The sequence below is a fragment of the Mastigoproctus giganteus genome, chromosome 11 (genome assembly GCF_048544385.1).
Source record: "Mastigoproctus giganteus isolate SK-2022 chromosome 11, ASM4854438v1, whole genome shotgun sequence".
Classification (NCBI taxonomy): Eukaryota; Metazoa; Arthropoda; class Arachnida; order Uropygi; family Thelyphonidae; genus Mastigoproctus; species Mastigoproctus giganteus.
In genome coordinates, this window is record NC_143585.1 from 132,153,589 (window position 1) to 132,173,434 (window position 19,846).

The following is a 19,846-nucleotide window of genomic DNA, read 5'->3' on the forward strand; positions in this document are numbered from 1 at the left end:
TGTGAGGTTGTCAGCACTGATTTTGATTCACTTTCAATTGTTGTCATGTCATCATCACAATCATAGTCTTTACCATTGTCGTTATCATCTTTGTTGAGCACAGCATCTACATTGTCACTTTCTGTAGGAAGACCACTACTTAATAAGTTGTAATCGACTCATACAAATTCATTGATGTTATCTGTATTTAAACCTACAACGTTGTTACTTAGCAACCATTCGGATAATGGTAAGTTGTTTTCTTCATTTCCATCTTCATCTACAATTGAAATTTCATTCGAATTTAATTTTGATTTCTTGAAGCAATTCGATATGGTTGTTGAAGTAACGTTCTTCCCTGCATCATTCAATAAATTTATAGTGTCCAATATCGATATAGACTCAGTAAGTTTCTGTTCTCTTTGACTGATCAAATGTAGAATTACAAATCTTTTATAAAATCCTTTCAAACTCGATTATATCTATGTCCATTGGTTATAAAATTGATGTCGCATTGGGAGGTAGAAACACTAGCTTAACGTTGGACAAATTTTGAATCTGGGGGTGTGCAGTTATCAACTAACAATAAAATATTTTTCTTCTTTTTTGAATAGCTCCTAATTCCAGTCATTTACATATTGTCGAAAAATATCTGAAGTCATCCAAGCTTTCTTGTTAGCAGTGTAATCCACAGGAAGTTTCCTTGCATTTTTTTAAACACAGAGGATTTAACGATTTTAAAACAAACATTTTTTTTTGTTTTAAATAAAAAAATAACAAACAGTTTTTTTGTATCAGTTCCTATCATATTTGTGCATATGAGCACCATCAAGCAAGCCTTTGATTTTTTTCCACAAGCACATTTCCTCCCTTTCAATTTAAATTTATTGTCAGGTGTTAAATTATAAAAAAAAGTCCTGTTTCGCCGGTGTTGTAGTAATAGAGGCAATAATGTGTTGCAAGAAAGCAAGCATATGAACTTTTATGTAGCATCATCTAAAAAAAAAAAAACAATTTTACACAACTATTTCCTCTAAAAGTTTGTTCAGTTCCTCCTTGAATTTATTTAAGCTATCAACTTCCACAACGACAGATGGAAGTTTGTTCCAGTGATTAACCACCAGTTGGCTAAATTTCCGCACATCTATTCTACAACTGTCTTTCCCCATTTTGAATTTATGCCCCCTCAGGTTCATAATCTGAGCAAGCGGAAGAATCCCATCAGAATTCAGTGTGCTCAACTCATTCACAGCCTTATACACCTCAATCAAATCACCTTGCAGGTGCCTAGTCTCCAACCACTGCAATTTGCAGAACTTAAACATTTCTTGGTAAGAGAACCCCTTCGTTCCCGTCACCAATCTTGTTACCCTTGTCTGTACACGCTCAAGCAATTCTACATCCTTTCTAAAATGAGCCCTCTGGAACTGTACACAGTGCTCAAGGTTTGGTCTGACCATTGCCTTATACAAAGGGATAATCACCTCCCTTTCCCTGCTAGCAAAATTCCTGTTTATCATTGACAATACCCCATGACCTTCTCTGGCAGCCTGTCTGCATTGCTCAGAAAACTTCATATCTCACTGCACAATCACTACCAGGTCTTTCTACCATCATAAGTGTAGTACCACATAGTTGGTACGTTCCTCTGAGGTTACTTCTACCCATATGCAGTACTTTGCATTTGTCATTGTTAAACTTCCGTTGCCACTTCTCAGCCCATATGCCCAAGTTTTCTAGATCCTGTTGCAGTAACACAACTGCTGTAGATGTCTTCGTCATTGAAGTCTTTCCTGATTTCTGCCCAAACACTGTCAATCCATTCATTTGTCATTATTCGATCTGCCGATCGAGCTTCTTCACTAATTTTTGCATAAACGATGTTGTGTTGTTTTTTAAATCAGTCCAGCCAATTGTTGCTACACACAAAATCGTTGTGTCCAAATTGTGTAGCAAAATTTTTCCACTTGAGCCTTCAATATTGGACCATCCATTAAAAATCTTGCACTTCTTTTTGTGGTGAACCATTGAAGCAATGCTTCATCAGCATTTATAACCTACCTCGCACTTTCTAAATTTCTTTTTTTTTTTTTGGTTATGTTCTTTTCCAATGCCAATATGTAAACATCTTTATTCTTCCTTAATGTCAATATACTTGAAGAGGACAAAGAAAGCTTTTTACACACTTTATAACATTTTTTGCACCACGTTCTAATTCACAAATAATTTCCACTTTTTTGCTAATTGAGAGACTCTTTTGTTAGCAGACAAAAAAATCAGTTAGAAACGAATCTTTCCAAAGGAAAGATTCGTTTCTAACTGATTTTACTTTAAAATGATAAAATGGTCTGCATGCAAAAGTTCTTAGAAGTCCCGGAATAAATGTATAGCTCAGTGAATACAAGACAATCTGTAAATAGGGTAATGCAACAAGCAAATGGCAGTGCACTATTGTATAGTTCCCCTCCCCCTACCCGGAGGCATATCTGTAGCCATGTGGGAAGGAGCAGCAGTGCGTAGCACACTCTTCTTGATTAGACCAGGGTTCGAGCCCATCACCACCAAATATGGAGGATGCGGAAAGGTCAGGGAATGACCACCGCATATCCTGGAGCAGTATGGCCTTAGTTGCTAATGCTCCTAAAAACTAAATAACAAACAAACAAACATTCCCATACCCGGAAGGACAAGGTCATAAACTGACTGTTAATCTGCTGCAGGTGGTCATAAAGCTAAGTTGCCCTTTTCATTTTCGTCTATTCCAAGAAATGGGTTTTTTCGATTATCTGAGCAAATAAGAATGTTTGCATAGTTACCAAAATTTGTTTCATATATCCGTGTAGTACACTTGTTATAAGATTCAGCGATTTCATGGGAATACACGTAAATTAAAATAATTATGGCTTTTTGCTTGTTACAGCCGTGATCTTTTGTGCTCGTTATAACCAAGTTTGACTGTATTTTTAATGATATTATATTTTTTAATATGTAAGAATATGTAGGTTTTATGAAAACAGGAATTTCACGTAATATATTTAATTTTTTATTTTCCAATCACTAGAGTCAGCCAGAAGTGAATTAAGCAAATATGCCAAAAATTACCTTCCAATTTTATTTAATATTTACACAAGTGAATCACAGGATGGATTTGAAGATGTTCGCTTAGCTGTCTACAGTACTATAACTGCCTACTTGGAAATTACAGATAAAGAGGTGAGAAACAGATTCTGTAGTATTAGTTCTGAGAAGCAATAATTTTTTTATTTATCTATTTAATGCACATTTGTCCAAAACCCTGTTTAGATTAGCCTTGCAAATAATACAAATATATTTACTAGCCTATTTGATTGCAAAGGAATGTCATAACACTAGCATTAAGTTTTTATTTATGTCCTGAGAAAGACATAGATTACAGTGAAATTATTGCATCAGCTTATTATCTAATATCTGTGAGTATACACTGGTGTTCAAAGAAAGTGCATCACCCCTTAAAATTGTAATTGTCGTCCGAATAATGTAAGTATATGGCAATATTTCTGACAGATTGCATCAGATAAGATTGGCATGCGAAGGTGATGATGTAATATTGCATTAGCTGTTATTTTCAGCTATATAAGCATGCTCTTCAAGAGTTGCAGTCATTCCTTGCTTGTGTCAGGATGGCGAGTTATGTGCAGTTAATGCCATGAAGAAAGAGTGCTATTGTTGCTTTATGTGAGGAAGGATGTTCTTCCCATCATATTGCTTATAAAGTGTCTTGTAATCAGTCGACAATGAGCAGATTTCTTTCCAAACTCAAGAATACTGGTTCTACTGATAGGAAAAAAAGAACCGGATGCAAATGAGTCTACGCCAAAACAGGACAGTGTTTTGAAGGGCTTATGCCTTAAATACCTAAAGCTTCTTCATCTGAGCTGAAAAGAGAATGGGAAGAACATACAGGAGTGGCAGCAAGTGCAGTAACAGTCAGAAGACGCCTCTTCAAAAATGGTCTTGTAGCCCGTCACCCTAAGAAACCCCTCCTCACACAAAAAATGAAAAAGGCCTGATTAATTTGGTGTAAGAAGCATGTCAAATGGACCCCCGAGCTGCGGAAGTCAATTATTTTCTCGGATGAGAAAATAACATTTTATATAATAACAGAAAATAACCCCCATATATTGAATTAAAGCCAGTAGAGATAACAGAAAGATAAAAAAACAAATGCACCAAAGCGTGCAAAGGATGCAGATATATATATAAATATATATGCATATGTTTCTGTATGTATGTATGTATGTATATATGTATGAACATTGGGTTTTCTGAAAATAAAATTCAAAGTTTCATGTTTAAAACAACTCAACTTTATTCTTATTTTTACATAAATATATAATAATTTTATTTATCATCAATTTGCTATACAAAGAAAGAATAATTTGACCAATTTCTGGTCTATGGTCCCCAGTTTGGGAACCGCTGGTCTAGGGCATGTTAAACTGGCAGAAGTTGGGACTTCTGGCACATCTAAATGCATCTCTGAATGGTCTAGCTTATGTGTCCATCCTTGCAGACCATCTTCATCCCTTCATGGTCATTGTGCACCCACAAGGCAGTGGACTCTTCCAGCAGGACATTGCACCTCCCCACATAGCTGTGATCACCATGCTCTAGTCACCACAGAGCCGTGGTGACTTGAACATGTTTCGAGGAGTATTCTTTTCATTGGATATGAACCCTGTGGAGCATCTTTGAGATGCTGTGGAAAGGTCGGTTCCAGCTTTGGATCCTCCACCCAGGAATGCGATGGAATTATGGACAGCTGTGCATCAAGCATGGATGGAAATATCTGTGGAATGCTTCAGTGGACTCAATGCCTCACAGCATGACTGCCCTTCTCTAGGCGAAAGTTGGGTCCACTCATTACTAGGTAGGTATTCCATGATTTCTGTCCACTCAGTGTACTGTAGGTATGTCATTGTCATTTGTCAATGACATACCTACAGTACACTGAGTGGAATGGGAAGAAAGACAGTTTTGAGTCATGGATTACACCAAGGTGCTTAAGCTGGATGTGGTTGTTGTGCTTGTTGGCTGTGGTGGTCTAGCCTGGCTCAGGTGCCCTTTCAGGAGGATGCCGTTGGTTTTCTCAGCCGAGATTGTCAGATTGTGCTGTGTGGCCCACTCCTAGAGGAGCCAGAACACTCAGTTAGCAGAAATTTCAAGCAGGGCCTTTGAGCTGGCAGACATGGAAAGGATCAAATCATCTGCATAGGCTTGGGTTAGACTTACTTGCCCGAGATCTTGATTTAGGAACTCGTCCAAGACCATGCCCCAGAAAGCTGGTCCTGGAACCGAGACCTGCGGGCATCCTCTTTGGCTCTTCCTTGATCACCTTAGAGTAGGGCATCTCTACATGGACAGAGCTGTCACATTAATAGCTTTTAATGCATGAATAGTGATTTTGAGGAATGTGTGCTTGCCTGAGCCTGCCAAGGATGCTCGGCTACCAAAGTGAGTTGAGCATCTCACCTAGTCAACTGCGATTACAAGGAAGTATTTCTCAAATGAGGATTGAGCAGATGTTATCAGGTTATTTAGTGCATCTACTGTTGAGTGCCCCGGACGGAATCCATACTGGTTGTTGGCCTTTAAGTTTGCATTTGTATAATACTTGTCAATTCTGAAGAAAATGAGTCTCTCAGAGAGTTTGCTGAGAAGAGTTAGGAGAACGATTGGTCTATAAGATGTTGGCTGTTGTGGCAGTTTGTTCAGATTCTTTAGAAATTGAAGATTAGCTGTCTTCCAATCAAGTGGAGAGAATCCTTTTGCCAAACAGTGGTTGAAAAGGTTGAGTAGTAAGTGTGGATTATAGTCTGCCACTCTGCTGACAATCCCGGGCTCCAGAATTTCAATACTGCTTGATGATTTTCCTGCATGGTTTAGTAATCATTGGATCATGCAGTTGAGCTTGTATTGGTGTGAGGTTGGATATTGGTGGCTAGAAAATGGTATTGAGCATATTATTAATTGACTGCTTATTGTGCCACAAGGCACAATAAGCAGTCAAAGCAGTACAGTTTTGAAAGCATATTGTATTCATAAGAAATATGCAATTTTTTTGTTTTTAATGTTTAAATTTTTTTTATGCATCAGTATAAATTCAACTTCAGTGTAATTGAAAATGTGTGGATTCTTGGTAAAAAGTTAAATTGGTTTACTAATTCACACTTTTTTCACAAATGAACAAACTGTTTTCTAAGATTTGAGCATTTTTTTTATTGTTATTTCTGGTAGTAAAAGTAAGTAATTGCGCAATTTTTTCATCTTGGACTGCATCATTGTACATCCATGTGTTTTTTTTGGGGGGGGGGGGTAAAAAGTGCCAATATGCTATACTAATTTGGATTTGAGAATAATCATTGAAAAATGTGGGAGACTTAATAGGTGATAATGATTTTTTTTTTTTCTCTCTCTTCTTTTGCATCTTTTAAAACTTAAATTACCTCTTTCCCCCTTCATTTGAATCCCCCTGTGTATTTACAGAATAGTCATTCATAGTCTTAAAATTTTCACATATGTAATACATTGTAGGCATAAGTGGAATTTGAAAATAATTAATTATACTGAATTTTTTGTCAGAACTGTTTCACTCAAATATGATATATATATATTAATGAGGGAAAGTTAGCTGGGACCCGGAAGTATTTTCAGTATAATGAAATTTTCTTTAAAATTTTATTCATTGTAATGGGATTTTACTGTAATATCATCTTGATATTCGTTGAAGCTTGCTTTGTCGGAAAAAAACTGATATTGTTATGGGCTAGATATCTTCTGTCAGAATGAAAACAGTGTTGTTTGTTTTCAAATATAATAAAAAAGTAGAAAGGTTAATAAATGCAGTGATTATATTTGTATTTACACAGCATTCCTAATAGTAGGTTTTGAAAGTGGCATCAAAGTAATATTGTATGTTTATTTGAGATGACCTTGTTGTTTCAGCTGGCTTGTGTCATCCTCTCACCTGTACTGCACACTTGTCTCATATATGGGGAGTGTGGATTTGAAACAGATTTTATATTAGTTGTACCTTAAATTTTTCAAACTGTACTTTTTACAATTGATAATGTAGTAAAGTCATAATTATCACTAAAATTAAATAGCATCCATTTGTTTCTCTACTTGCCACAAATACTTTTCTGAGAAGTGTAGACAGTTGGCCCACCAGTCTTTATGAAGGAAATATCAAAACATCTGGTATGTCAAAATTTGATAATTGAGAGATTTACATTACATACAGTTAAAAGGGGTATAGAGAATATGTCATTAAATGACAAAATGTGTATTTCCTCAAAAGTAGTTTAGGAATAATTCTGGTCCACATGTTTCTTGTCCAGCTAAAAATGTGCAGCTTTCATCGTGCTAAGAACTTCAAACTTAACAATAGACAAGAGGGTCAGCTCATGACAGGTAAACAAAGAGGAATATAGGCCAATAATTAACTGTGTAAAAAATATCCGCATTGGTGCTGCACTGTCTGAACTGGAGTATCAGTAGGAAGATTATTTACAACTCAGAGTCATTATTTAAAATGTGAACTGCAGTTAAATCTGTGTTAAGTACTGTTGCAGGAGACCAGGTACTGGACATAAGGTGTCCATGTCCTGGCCTGCAATACATAGAAAAAACATCTATGGAGCCTAAAGCACTGGTAAACTGAGCACATTGTGCATAAGGATTACAAAGCTCATGTATTTTAGTTAAAGTGAGGGTTGGATTTCTCATTATAATGGCAGCTCCTGATGTATCTGTAGAGGATTCACCTACTCTAAAAGTTACAGGGTATCGTTGTACACTACCTATGTGAGTGTAAGGCACTTGGCACGGCATAACATCTATGCTTTCCTCTTCAGAAATGAGGCTGGGCTGGTCTTCAACAGCTCGAGCCTGCTGCGCATTCAGTTTCAGAAATCTTAGAGTAGGACACCATCTGTATTAAGGTGTTTAGCCATAATCTATTGTAGATTGCATCTGTTTTCTGGCTTTCAAATACACTAGGAATTTTGGATCTCTAACTGAATGATTAGAGTCTAAGCCGGCAGACTTAAGAGTTGGCACACTTTGGTTGTGGGTTTTTATTACATTTATTGTAGTCGTACCCTATTATGGCACATTAACCACACATGTACTCTGTTTCTGGTTGTATGTGTGCAAAGTATGGCCAAATCTGGCACTGGGAACACTTTGGTACAGGCACATGTTCCCTAAAACTATGACTTCCCCATCCAACATAGATTTTGTCCTGTTGTTTGAGTACATCCCATATGCATGGAGATAATTCAACTACCCAATTAACATTGCATTCTTATCCGTGAATTGGTGTGGTATTTTGGACTGAACTGTGTTTTGAGGTTTTCTCCAGGACACATTTCCTGTTATTACTCCAAATTACCTCATTTAAAAGGTCCTCTTTGGTTATCTCCTCTATGCCAAAAATGATTATCGAGGGTCCCTTCCTCTTTGGTAGTTCTGCTCCTGAGACCCAGGTTTTTCCTCCTTGTACTATTAATTTTAACATCTAAGTCAGCCTGAGAGGCTGTTTCAATAATAACACCTGGGGACAGTTTTTCTTATTCCTTTGATTTTCAGGGTTTTCACATCACCTTTTAGGTTCTTTGTAACTGCTGCTGCTTTGAGTTCCTCACTATTAGAGCGAGTACCTTCCTAAATTGGTCTTAGTAGTACTAAGATTGGTGCCTAGGGACAACTTGGGCCCTTTTGTTTTAGCTTGGGTCTCCTTGGCAGTGGTCCTCGGTACCTCTGAGTACATACAGAAAGAGTATAGGGGAGGTGAGTAAAGATATGCCATAGTTAAAAAGCACATAAAATCTAATGATGTGCATCCAGTTGATGTGGGTGGCTGTGGAATATTGAGTCAGTTTGTGATGTAAGCACTGGGAAAACAAAAATGAGAGTAGGGTTGTTACAGGCCTAATGACTACGATTTATATGTAATGACCAAATGTAGACATACAGAGTGGGCCAGTAAACCAGAATGTCATAATGTAAGATTTTAACTTTCCAGATATGAGTTTGTCCAGATATGACTTGGTCACTCACAAAGTAACAAGACATGTAAATGTATTGGATGATTGTTTTCTACAGCAGCAGCATGTTAGAGAGGCAGTGAGTGAAAAAAAGCGATACTCTTGATCTGATTGCACCACTCTGCATATTTCCACTGCTTGTAAACTAATAGCTGATTTTTAACTAGTTTTTTATGCTCATTTCAGAAATGTTATTCATTTTTTTCTATCCTGTATTGTTTTTTTTTTTTTTTTTTTACAAATCACTTAAGTTGATGTCATCAGTTGTATTATTGAATGTATTAAGTTAGGAGTAAATGCTGGGAATTTGTAAACTAAATCTTCACATGTTGGCAACACTGCCTTGTGAGCTCAGTTTATTTTTGAGGTTATTGTGTCAAACTTGTGCTGAAAAGTGAATAAAATGTCTTCATGAAAGTGTTTGAACATTCCGAACTTATTTTTTTGTATACATGGAAGTTATTTAGCCCTCAAGCAAAAGACAAGATATTACAGAATTTGTAAAAAATGTGTATTGCACTTATTTTGTAGTAAAACTCTGTGACCAGGATAAACACTGGGCTCCACATAAAGTTTGCCAAATCTGCGTTGAAGCACTGGGATTGTAGGAAAATGGTAAAAGAAGGCTATGCCATTTGCAATTTCCATGATTTTGTGGAGCCTGCTAACCACTGTGATGACTGTTACTTTTGCTTGGTTAATGTAGAGGATATAATGCAAAGAGTAAGAAGGACATTGTGTATCCTAATATTCCATCTGCCATTAGACCAGTCCCACATGGAGATTACCTGCCAATTGTATGCCCTCCACTTATATTGGAGAATGTAGAGCAGAGAGAGTTAAAAGTGAAGCTTCCGAAGATGAAACTGAAGTCTGTATGCCTGGAGACATTGAGTCCAGCCCCAAGTTTTACAGTATGAACCCAATGATCTGATAAGAGATTTAACAAAGGAGTCTGCAGTATCCTTGCTCCTAAACTTAAGTCAAAAAATCTTCTAGCACAAAGAACGAGAACTAGTCCCCTACTTTTCTGAGGACGATTCTGTGGTTTTTTGCAGTATGACTTAATGATCTATTTAGGAATTAGTTACAGTCCTACATGGTGAAGACTGTTTATGGACTCATCAGTGAAGAATCCCAAAGGTAATGGAAATATATATGGGTCATTTCCAGTAGCTCATTCTGTGCATTTGAAATAAACATATGAGAACTTGAAGTTGCTGACAAATATTAAGTGTGAAGAACATGTTTGGTTGATCTGTGCTAACTTTAAGATGATAGGCATATTACTTGGACAGCAATAATGCCTTGCTTTTTGTGTGAGTGGGATAGGGACAGTCAGGCAAGGAGTAAGTACTGTGATGTCAAAGTCTGGCCAGGGAGAGTTAGCTTGTTTCCTGGATCAAAGAATATAGTTCATAAACCACTGGTAGACTCCAAACCTGCCCTCCTTACACATCAAACTGGATTTCAAGAAACAGTTTGTGAAAACTTTACCATAGAAAGGTCCCTGCTTCAATTACCTTTGTACTGTGTTGTTATCGATCACCCAAGTGATCGATGACCTTGTTTTAGCTTCTCCCTAGAGAAGGTAAAACAAGGTATTTTTGTTTAACTTCAAATGTGCAAACAGATGAGGCATCGACATTTTGAGGGAACTATGAATAAAAAAGAAAAACAGGGTGGATTAGCTTCTGGTCTGTTGTTGAGAACTTCTTAGGGAACAAGGATTTTCTGGGAAGTGGTCACTAACACTTCCCAGAAAATCTAGAAAGTGTTAGTGATGGACAGGGTGAACGGTTTCACCAGGACATTAAAGATATGGAGATGAGGTACCAGGGGAGATGGAATATCAATATGATGGCTGACTATTGCTGAAGAGGGACTGTAAAGTAGAAGGATCTGCAAGAAAATGAAAGAAACAAAAACTTGACCCATTGTAGATCTGTTTACACTGCTCTTTTTAATAGTGTTTTCAACAAGTATTTAAATATAAAGTGGTAAAAGTTGCATTTTGTTATAATTTCAGCGCAAAATTCTGTCAAAATTATAAAAATTTGTGAAAAATCAAACTTTCTTTTGTGATGTTTGGAGAAACATGATGTGATGTGATGGAAACAAATGGAAATCATTTTTGAAATCAGCATTGGAAAATGATTCAGAAACATGCTTTTCTGAGAAAACATCACTGAATTTGTTTCAAAATTATCATCCGACTATTCATGCATTAAAAATCTGCAGATAAAAGACCCACTAGGTGGCTGTGATCACACTGTATTGACACAGGCTTTACTTATCCTGACATAATTACTGTCAAGTGCAAAGGGAAGGACTTTTGCTATTGTAAATGTGACTATAATGTTCTCAGTTTTAAATTTTATGTTTTGGGTGGCAACCATTTGTTGATGTAACCAGCAAATTCTAAATAGGAAGCATTCAGAGAAGTAATCATATAAGCTACTAGGCTTGTCCAAGAGAAACCTTGAACAAGATTTAACATTAATGGATGTCAGATATACTGATGAGACTCATGGTAGAGATAAAAAATATATGGGATGAATATGAATTATCAGGTGTACCGAAGGCAACTGTGCATATAAATTAGTCTGCAGTCAACTCACAAAGGAGTTTAGGCAAGCTGAGTTAGATTATGAGAGGTTTCTGGCAAAGAAAAGGAGCAAAGACTTTTTTTTACTTTTGTAAATACTACTAGACAGGGGATGAATCACATCGCATTGGTCCACTAGATGTGAATGGTTTAAATGTTGATGATCCTGCTTAGGTTGATGACAGACTGAATAGATATTTTGCGTCAATATTAACATAAGAAGCATTTTTTAGGGATGGAGATGCCAGAAATTTATCACATTCTAACAAGGAGCTAAATGATTTTTGGTAATCCGAGAGAAAAGTGGTACAGAAATTGTTGATTCTGTATGTAAAAAAGGCCAGAGATTGATGGATGGGATCTATTCTGTTTATTGAGGGAAGCAGCAAAGGAGGTAAAGAAATGTTTAGTCATAATTATGACAGCATCCTTGGATTGAGGGGTGACTGTATAGCTTGGAGATGTACATAAGGGCTTACCCTATGGAATATGTCCTGAATGTGTCCTCAATTCACAAAGTGTAATTATAGACCTTTTAGCTTGATTACTTACTGTGTCCAGGAAAAATATTGGAGTTACTGGTTAAAGAAGTAATGCAGGACTATTTAGACAGGAATGCAGTTATACTGTAATCACAGCATGCATTTGTTAAGGTTCAATCTTGTCTCACGAATCTGAATGGATACTATAACTAGATGTAAAAAATAATTTTGATATATACTTGGATTTCAGAAAAGGTTTTGATACTGTTGCACATAAAAGACTGTACAAACTGGAGTAGTGTGGCATTAAGGGCAGACTACTGCCACAGAGGATGGTTGGGAGAAGACAGAGTAGTTATCAGTGGGTACTGCTCTATATTTACTGATTTTATTAGTGGAGTTGCACAGGATTCAATGCTGTATCCATTGTTTTTTTCTGCATTTATTAATGGCAATTGTAGCTTTAACATTGAGAAATTCAAATTACTCTATATGAGTGGCAGTAATCTAATCCAGATTTGATGTATAAAAGTGGTGGTGGAGAATGAAAAAGACCTTGGGTAATTGTGTAGTCAGATATGAAGTTCTCAGAGCAGTGTAGACAAGCTGCCAGGACAGTGAAGTTTTGTTGACAATATACGGGAATTTTGCCAGCAGGGATAAGGAAGTGGTTATTCTGTTGTACAAGGTAATATTTGGGCTGCATTTTAAGCACTGCATGTAGATCTAGAAGTCTCATTTTAGGAAGGGCAGAAGAAATTTAAAGTAGTGGTCGTCAACCCAAAGGAAATCATGTTTGTCATGAAATTGGAGCATTGGGCCATCATCAGATTTTTGGGGAAAAAAAAAAAAAAAAAAAAAAAAGAAGGGAATGGGAAAGTTGTAAATGGTGATGCTGCCCCTTCTGACTACTATATAAATTTTAATGCGAGCGGTTTGATGCCAGAAGTGGGAATTCCTAGTTGATCCCCACTGAGGACAACCAACAGAAGTCGCAGTCCCAGAAATGTGCCAAAAAATTAAAGACCTGCTTATTCACGATATATGTATTAAAATATATATGATTTCCAGAGAATAGTAATTTTGAAAAGTTTGTACTGATGATCCTTCATGAACACTTGTCTGTGTCAAAGGTCAGTTGTCATTGGGTGCCAAGAATACTCACAACTAAAAGGGATTAGATTTGTGTGGAAAATTTACACATTCATGATGTAGACGTGCAGTGGTTCAAGAATTTTAACTCATGATGAAATGCAAATTCATCAATGGGATACAGAAATAAAACAGGAGTCCATGAAATGGAAACACCATGGATCACCAGCACCACCCAAAAAATTCAACCCTCTGCTAGGAAAATTGTGGCCACTGTTTCTTATATAATGCCATATAAGAAAACAGTCATTGGGTGTGTATGCTGCTGTGCTAAAATATCTGAGGCATCATAGAGGAACAGAGAAGAGGGAAATTAATATGTCCTGCTTTTTGTTGACAATGCTCCTGTACATGTCGCATAATTCAGCTGCTGCTCTGAGAGATTACAGATTCCAGGAATCAGAAACCACCCACCCTGCAGTCCAGATCTTGGCTCCCACTTCCCAATGATTATTTACTCTTTAGAAGGCCCCAAGTGACATGCGGTTTTCTTCCTGTGAATATAGATATAGTTTTGTTTATTTTCTAGTGCACCTGTTATTTTGTTTACTTGAAGTGATTCTGCACTTTAGAGGTCAAAAGTGAGAACCCAGAAAGGCATTCGACCTTTCTTTTCCTAGTCTTTATATATATATATATATATATATATATATATATCACTAATCAACTCTACTAACTTAAACAACTGCTTGGTCACTGGTGGCACCGCTCCTGCCTTCACGTGGCAGGCTGGTAAACTGGGGGATAAACCAACCCTCAGGGCTAAAAGGAACAGTGATGAAAACAAATGAATTTCCACGTTTAGAGCCAAAGAGCTCTCAACAAAGTGACAATCATGATACTTACTGTGACTTCTCTCTCTCTCTCTCTCTCTTGAAGAGAATGAAAAAAAAAAAGACACTGACAGACAGGAATCACCAGCTTCCTTGATAATACATTCTCTGTAAGCACAACCTGTGAGCAAGCTCTCCTCCCTTCATCATTCAGAGATGCCTTGAACATGCTGCAGGTTTACCAAAAATGGTGAAACACCTCCAATCTGGAGATTTATTAATAGAGACCACCAATTCTCGATGCCCTGAACTATTATTACGCCTTACATCCTTGACTGGAATCCCAGTTCAAACTACACCACATACCACCCTCAATTCTTCAAAGGGAGTGATCACTGAATGGGATTTATTGAATGTTCAGGAACTTAAAGATCAAAAAGTCACTCGGGCAAAAAGGATCATGATCCGAAAAGATGGCAGTTTAGTCCCTCCCCGGAGTATAATTTTAAACTTCAGTTCTCCAAACCTACCTACTTCAGTCAAAGCAGGATATTTAAACTGTTGCGTTTGACCATATATCCCGAACCCCTTATGGTGTTTTTAATGCCAGATTTTTGGCCCTTCCCAGACAGCATGTGCCAACTGTGGGTGTAAAACTCATACACAAACAGAATGCAAGGTACCAACTCCACAATGTCCTAATTGCAAGGGTAACCATCCAGCATACTCCAAAGATTGTGAACTCTGGAAGTTGGGGGAAAAAATTCAAAAATGTAAAGTTGAAAATAAAGTTTCCTACCAAGAGGCAAGAAAACAAGTAAAATTAAGTATACCAAAATTCAGTTATGCTTCTGCTACTTACAGTCAACAATCAGTAGCATGTCAGACAGAAGTGTTCTTTCCTCCAGACACATTGATTTTAGACTGGGCTTGATCAGTCCTCTTGGTCCAGCCTCCATTGCCATCAAAGGTAGTAGACCAGTTCAGTATTACACCACTGACAGTTCCATCCCAGAGATTTCCCCATTGTCAAGCAGTGGATATGCAAAAAATTAGATCCAGTTGAGGTGAAGCAATCTCACTTATTGAGCATGGACACAGACAATACTACCAACAAAGATCTGCTTGAAATACATGCAAATGATGATATGGAAGAAAGCAATGACTCAGGATGCCCTAATTTTTCAAGAAAAGAAACATCAAAACTCATTAGATATAAACAAGCCACTCACAAAAAACAGGTAGTCTCATCTTCCCGTTCACAAAACTAAATAATGGAACAAATCATACAACGGTATTTCAGAGGTTTTTGCAGCAGTATTGATGATATCTATGAATTAATTTACCATTACAATCCTGCTGCCATGTGCCTACAAGAAACGAACTTAAAAATCTCACCAAAAATCTCAGAAACAAGAAAAGTCACTTCTTGATTAGATTGAGGTTCGAGCCCATGACCACCAAATACGGAGCATGTGGAAAGGTCAGGGAATGACCACCGCATATACCCGGAGCAATATGGCCTTAGTTGCTAATGCTCCTAAAAACCAAATAACAACAACAGCTCTCTGATCCTCTTCCCAACTATAGAGTGGGCAGTACACAACAATCCTCTAAACAGCGATCATTTTCTGCTGATTTGTAGCATTCAAACCACCCAGTCAAACAGAAATAAACAAAATGGAAATTTTCTGAAGTGAACTGGACAAAATTTACCAATCATGTATTTTTTTTTTTTTTTTTTTTTTTTTGTTGGTAGTTGTTGGTGCATCGGCTTCTGTGGCCATAATGCACCTCCCAAGGTTTTTTGCAGTACTTTGATCCAAGCCCGAGGCGGGATTCGAACCCGTGACCTTTGTGTTTCCAGGCAGGCACTTTACCCACCTGGCTAGCCCGGTCAGCCATGTATCGTTTGATGAGGATAACATTGTGTCTTCTGCTATTAATACTGTCACTGATCATAACCCTGGAGGCTCGCATATGGTGAGTATGGGCTTGGCAAACCAAGGGTCCTGAGCTGGATATCATCATTCTTCTTTTTCTTGGTGATTCCTTTATACTTCTCTCTCTCTCTCTCTCTCTCTCTCTCTCTCTCTCTCTCTCTCTCTCTCTCTCTCTCTCTCTCTCTCTCTCTCTCTCAGGGTAACTTGGGAATTTTTTTTTTTTTTTTTTGGCTGGTGCAGGCTTCTTTGTACCATATGGTTAATAATAATAAAAAATATATATATCACAACACAGAGACTAACAGCTGAAACAACCACAGTCTCCAATAAGAAACCATCAGTATATCAATCACTGGTGGAAGGTGATTGTAACAAAGTGAAAAGAAAAAAAAAATGCATCATGGAACACCCTCTGCAAATATCCCAGCACTGCCAACCTTATTAACTTCAAGAGACTGAGAGCCAAAGCTTCTTTCATCCAGAAAAAGGCCAAAAAAAGATACTGATACCCGAATAATCTGGGACAAAATAAAGTAGCTAAGTGGGAAATATCATATATCACCTTCTCCTATTATTAACTGGAATGGGAAGGAGAGCTCCTCTCCTGGGGAGATTGACAATGCCTTAGGAATTGTGTTCTGTGAATTGTCCACCTCAAGCACATATCAACCATCTTTTAAAAAATTAAAGCCGACGTTGAGAAAAGGAAACTGAACTTCAACGCTACATATCCTTTACTCTATAACCAACCACCCACAATTTTTGAACTGAAAGAATCCATATATACCTCAAGAACAGTGCTCCCTGATGGAATTTACTATATAATGCTTCAACATGTCAATCAGAAATCACTATCCTCATTGCTAAAATTTTACAATCAGATATCCTCAGAACATATATTCCTCACTTCCTGGCAACTATTCTTATATAATAGCTATACCAAAACCTGGACAAGATCATTCGATTCTTCACAATTATAGACCAATCTCTCTAACTAGCTGCTTGAATAAGACTTTAGAAAAAATGGTTGACCATTGACTCACCTGGTGTCTTGAAACCCGAAACATAATCAATAACAATCAGTTTGGTTTTCAAAAGAATAAATCTTCCCTAGACCTCATGACAAAAGCTGAATCATCATAAGAAATGCATTCATCAAAAATCAACATCTTGTCATGATATGCCTTGATATAGAGAAGGCTTTTGATACTACATGATGATGTAGCATCCTAAGAGATCTCCATTCTATTCATATGAGAGGCCATTTACCGTAGTTTATTCAAAGCTTCATTTGACACAGATCTTTCAAAGTTAGGTACCAGTAGGTTTCATCTCATAGCCGAGTGGTCAGGTGTCGGAGTGCAGTAGCATACCCTCTTTGAGTAGACCGGGGTTGAAGCCCCTGACTGCTAAATACGGTCGATCTGCCAACCCGCACTGGTCCAGCATGGCAGATCATGGTCCATTTCCCTCAGCATGAATTGTTGAGGAGGCTTCCATCCTGCAGTGGGTTGATAGTGGCTGCAGTTTACCTTTAGGTTTCATCTCAAACACATACAAAGAGTCCCACAAGGTTCTGTCCTTAGTGCCACTCTCTTTTCAATACAAATAAACAATATCACAAACTGCATTCCAAACACCATTGACTCACATCTGTATGCAGATGATCTTACCGTATCCTGCCATTCCCAGAATTTGAAGTGTAAAGTGTGTTAATTGTCTGATGGCACCAAGGGTTCAACCCGTCTCGTTGTGTACTCTGTTTTTGTGACACAGAACTCTCTGGAGGCCAGAGATTTAAAAAATGTGTGTGGAGTGGAATGTCATGTTCTGTTGTTTCTCTGACCATTTAGCTGTTGGGACCCACGGTTGCCCACACTTTGCCACAAGGATGCAGGTCAGGCACCCAGTAGATTATTTAAGTACTCTGGCAAGCCCTGCCACCTAATTTCCAAGGATTTCAGAGACAAGGCCTATTTATATAAAAAAAGGGGGGGGGGTTTGAACACTAGAATTTGGAAAGGCCAAAAGAGATATTCGAGACAGCGGTTGAATTTAGACGTTGATTAGAATTTGGTGGCATTGTTAAGGGAGAGTACTCGGTCAGTTTAGTTAGGGGGGGGGCACCGAAGATTGGAGGGAAACAGATAGAAGGATGGGGACGATAGGGTATACATCCCCAAAAAGGTCAATGCTGTCAAGCCCTGCCAGGCAAAGAATGGGGGGAGGAGAAAGAGACCTGCCCCCCCCACTGCCTGGGGATGGGGTTTTAAAGGGACCTGGCTTTGAGTAGCCAGTTCAGATCAAATGGCGTGTTGTGTCGATTCCAGTAGGATGGTCAAACTACCCATCTTGCTCCAGGGGTACGATATGTTCGCTGACAGTAGGGAGTGGGAGAGACAGACATTGACTTCATTCATAATCTGCATATATATTACCAACCGAATTCTAGTGTTCACCCCCCCCCCCCTTTTTTTTTTTTTTATAAATAGGCCTTGTCACTGAAATCCTTGGAAATTAGGTGGCAGAGCCTGCCAGGGTAGTAGTAGTAGTGGCATGTGATGCAAGAAAGCAAGTGTATGCAGCATCAGCCAAAAAAAAAAAAACACACCATTCCCTCCAAATGCCTGTCCAGTTCCTCCGTAAATTTATTCAACCTATCAACTTCCACAACGACAGATGGAAGTTTGTTCCAGCAATTAACCACCCGCTGGCTAAAGGCAAATTTCCACACATCTATTCTACATGTCTTTTCTTAATTTGAATTTATGCCCCCTTAGGTTCGTAATCTGAACAAGTGGAAGGATCCCATCAGAATTCAGCGTGCTCAACCCATTCAAGGCCTTATACACCTCAATCAGATCACCGTGCAGGTGGCTAGTCTCCAGCCACTGCAATTTGCAGAACTTAAGCCTCTCTTGGTAAGAGGATCCCTTCATTCCCCTCACCAATCTTGTTGCCCTTTTCTGTACACATCTCAAGTAAATATACATCCTTCCTAAAATGAGGCCTCCAGACCTGTATGCAGTACTCAAGTGGCCTGACCATTGCCTTATACAGAAGGACAACCACCTCTTTCTCCCTGCTAGCAAAATTCCTATATATCATTGACAAAACCCCATGACCTGCCCTGGCAGCCTGTCTGCATTGCTCAGAAAACTTCATATCTGACTGCACAATTACTCCCAGGTCTTTTTCATTTTCTACCACCTTAAGTGTAGTACCACACAGTTGGTACATTTCTCTGGGGTTACTTCTACCGATACGCAGTACTTTGCATTTGTCAAGGTTAAACTTCAGTTGCCACTTCTTAGCCCATCTGCCCAAATTATCTAGATCCTGTTGCAGTAGCACACTGCCATTACTGTCATTAACAACCCTGTCAACCTTTGTATCATCTGCAAACTTCGACATTAAGCCTGATATACCTTCATCAATATCATTGATAAATATACAAAACAACAGTGGACCCAACACCGAACCCTGTGGGACTCCACTAATAACATTAGTCCAAGAAGAGCAGCACCCATTGATTATCACATTCTGTCTTCTCCCACTTAACCATCCTTTTATCCATTGTAGCAACTTACCCTTAATACCATTCTGCTCCAATTTGTACAATAGTCTTCCATGCGCAACAGTGTCAAAAGCTTTCCTGAAATCCAAATATATGATATCAAAATTATTTTTTGCATCCAGTTCCTTTGTAACCACATCATAATATCCTATCAAATTTGTCAGACAAGACTTTCCCTTAACAAACCCATGCCGTGTCTGAATTATTGCTGCAGTCTTGTCTAGATGATCCTGCAATGCATCT

At 38.1% G+C, this 19,846-nt stretch overlaps 1 protein-coding gene across 1 annotated transcript in view; it reads left to right on the plus strand.

Annotated features, from left to right (window-relative positions):
• Nucleotides 1-19,846, plus strand: part of LOC150078438 (RRP12-like protein) — a 496,297-nt gene that overhangs the window by 243,394 nt on the left and 233,057 nt on the right. The window contains exon 19 of the mRNA XM_090384563.1: nucleotides 3,041-3,192. Within this exon, the coding sequence (XP_090240689.1) occupies nucleotides 3,041-3,192 (152 nt within the window). The remainder of the gene's footprint in view (nucleotides 1-3,040; nucleotides 3,193-19,846) is intronic.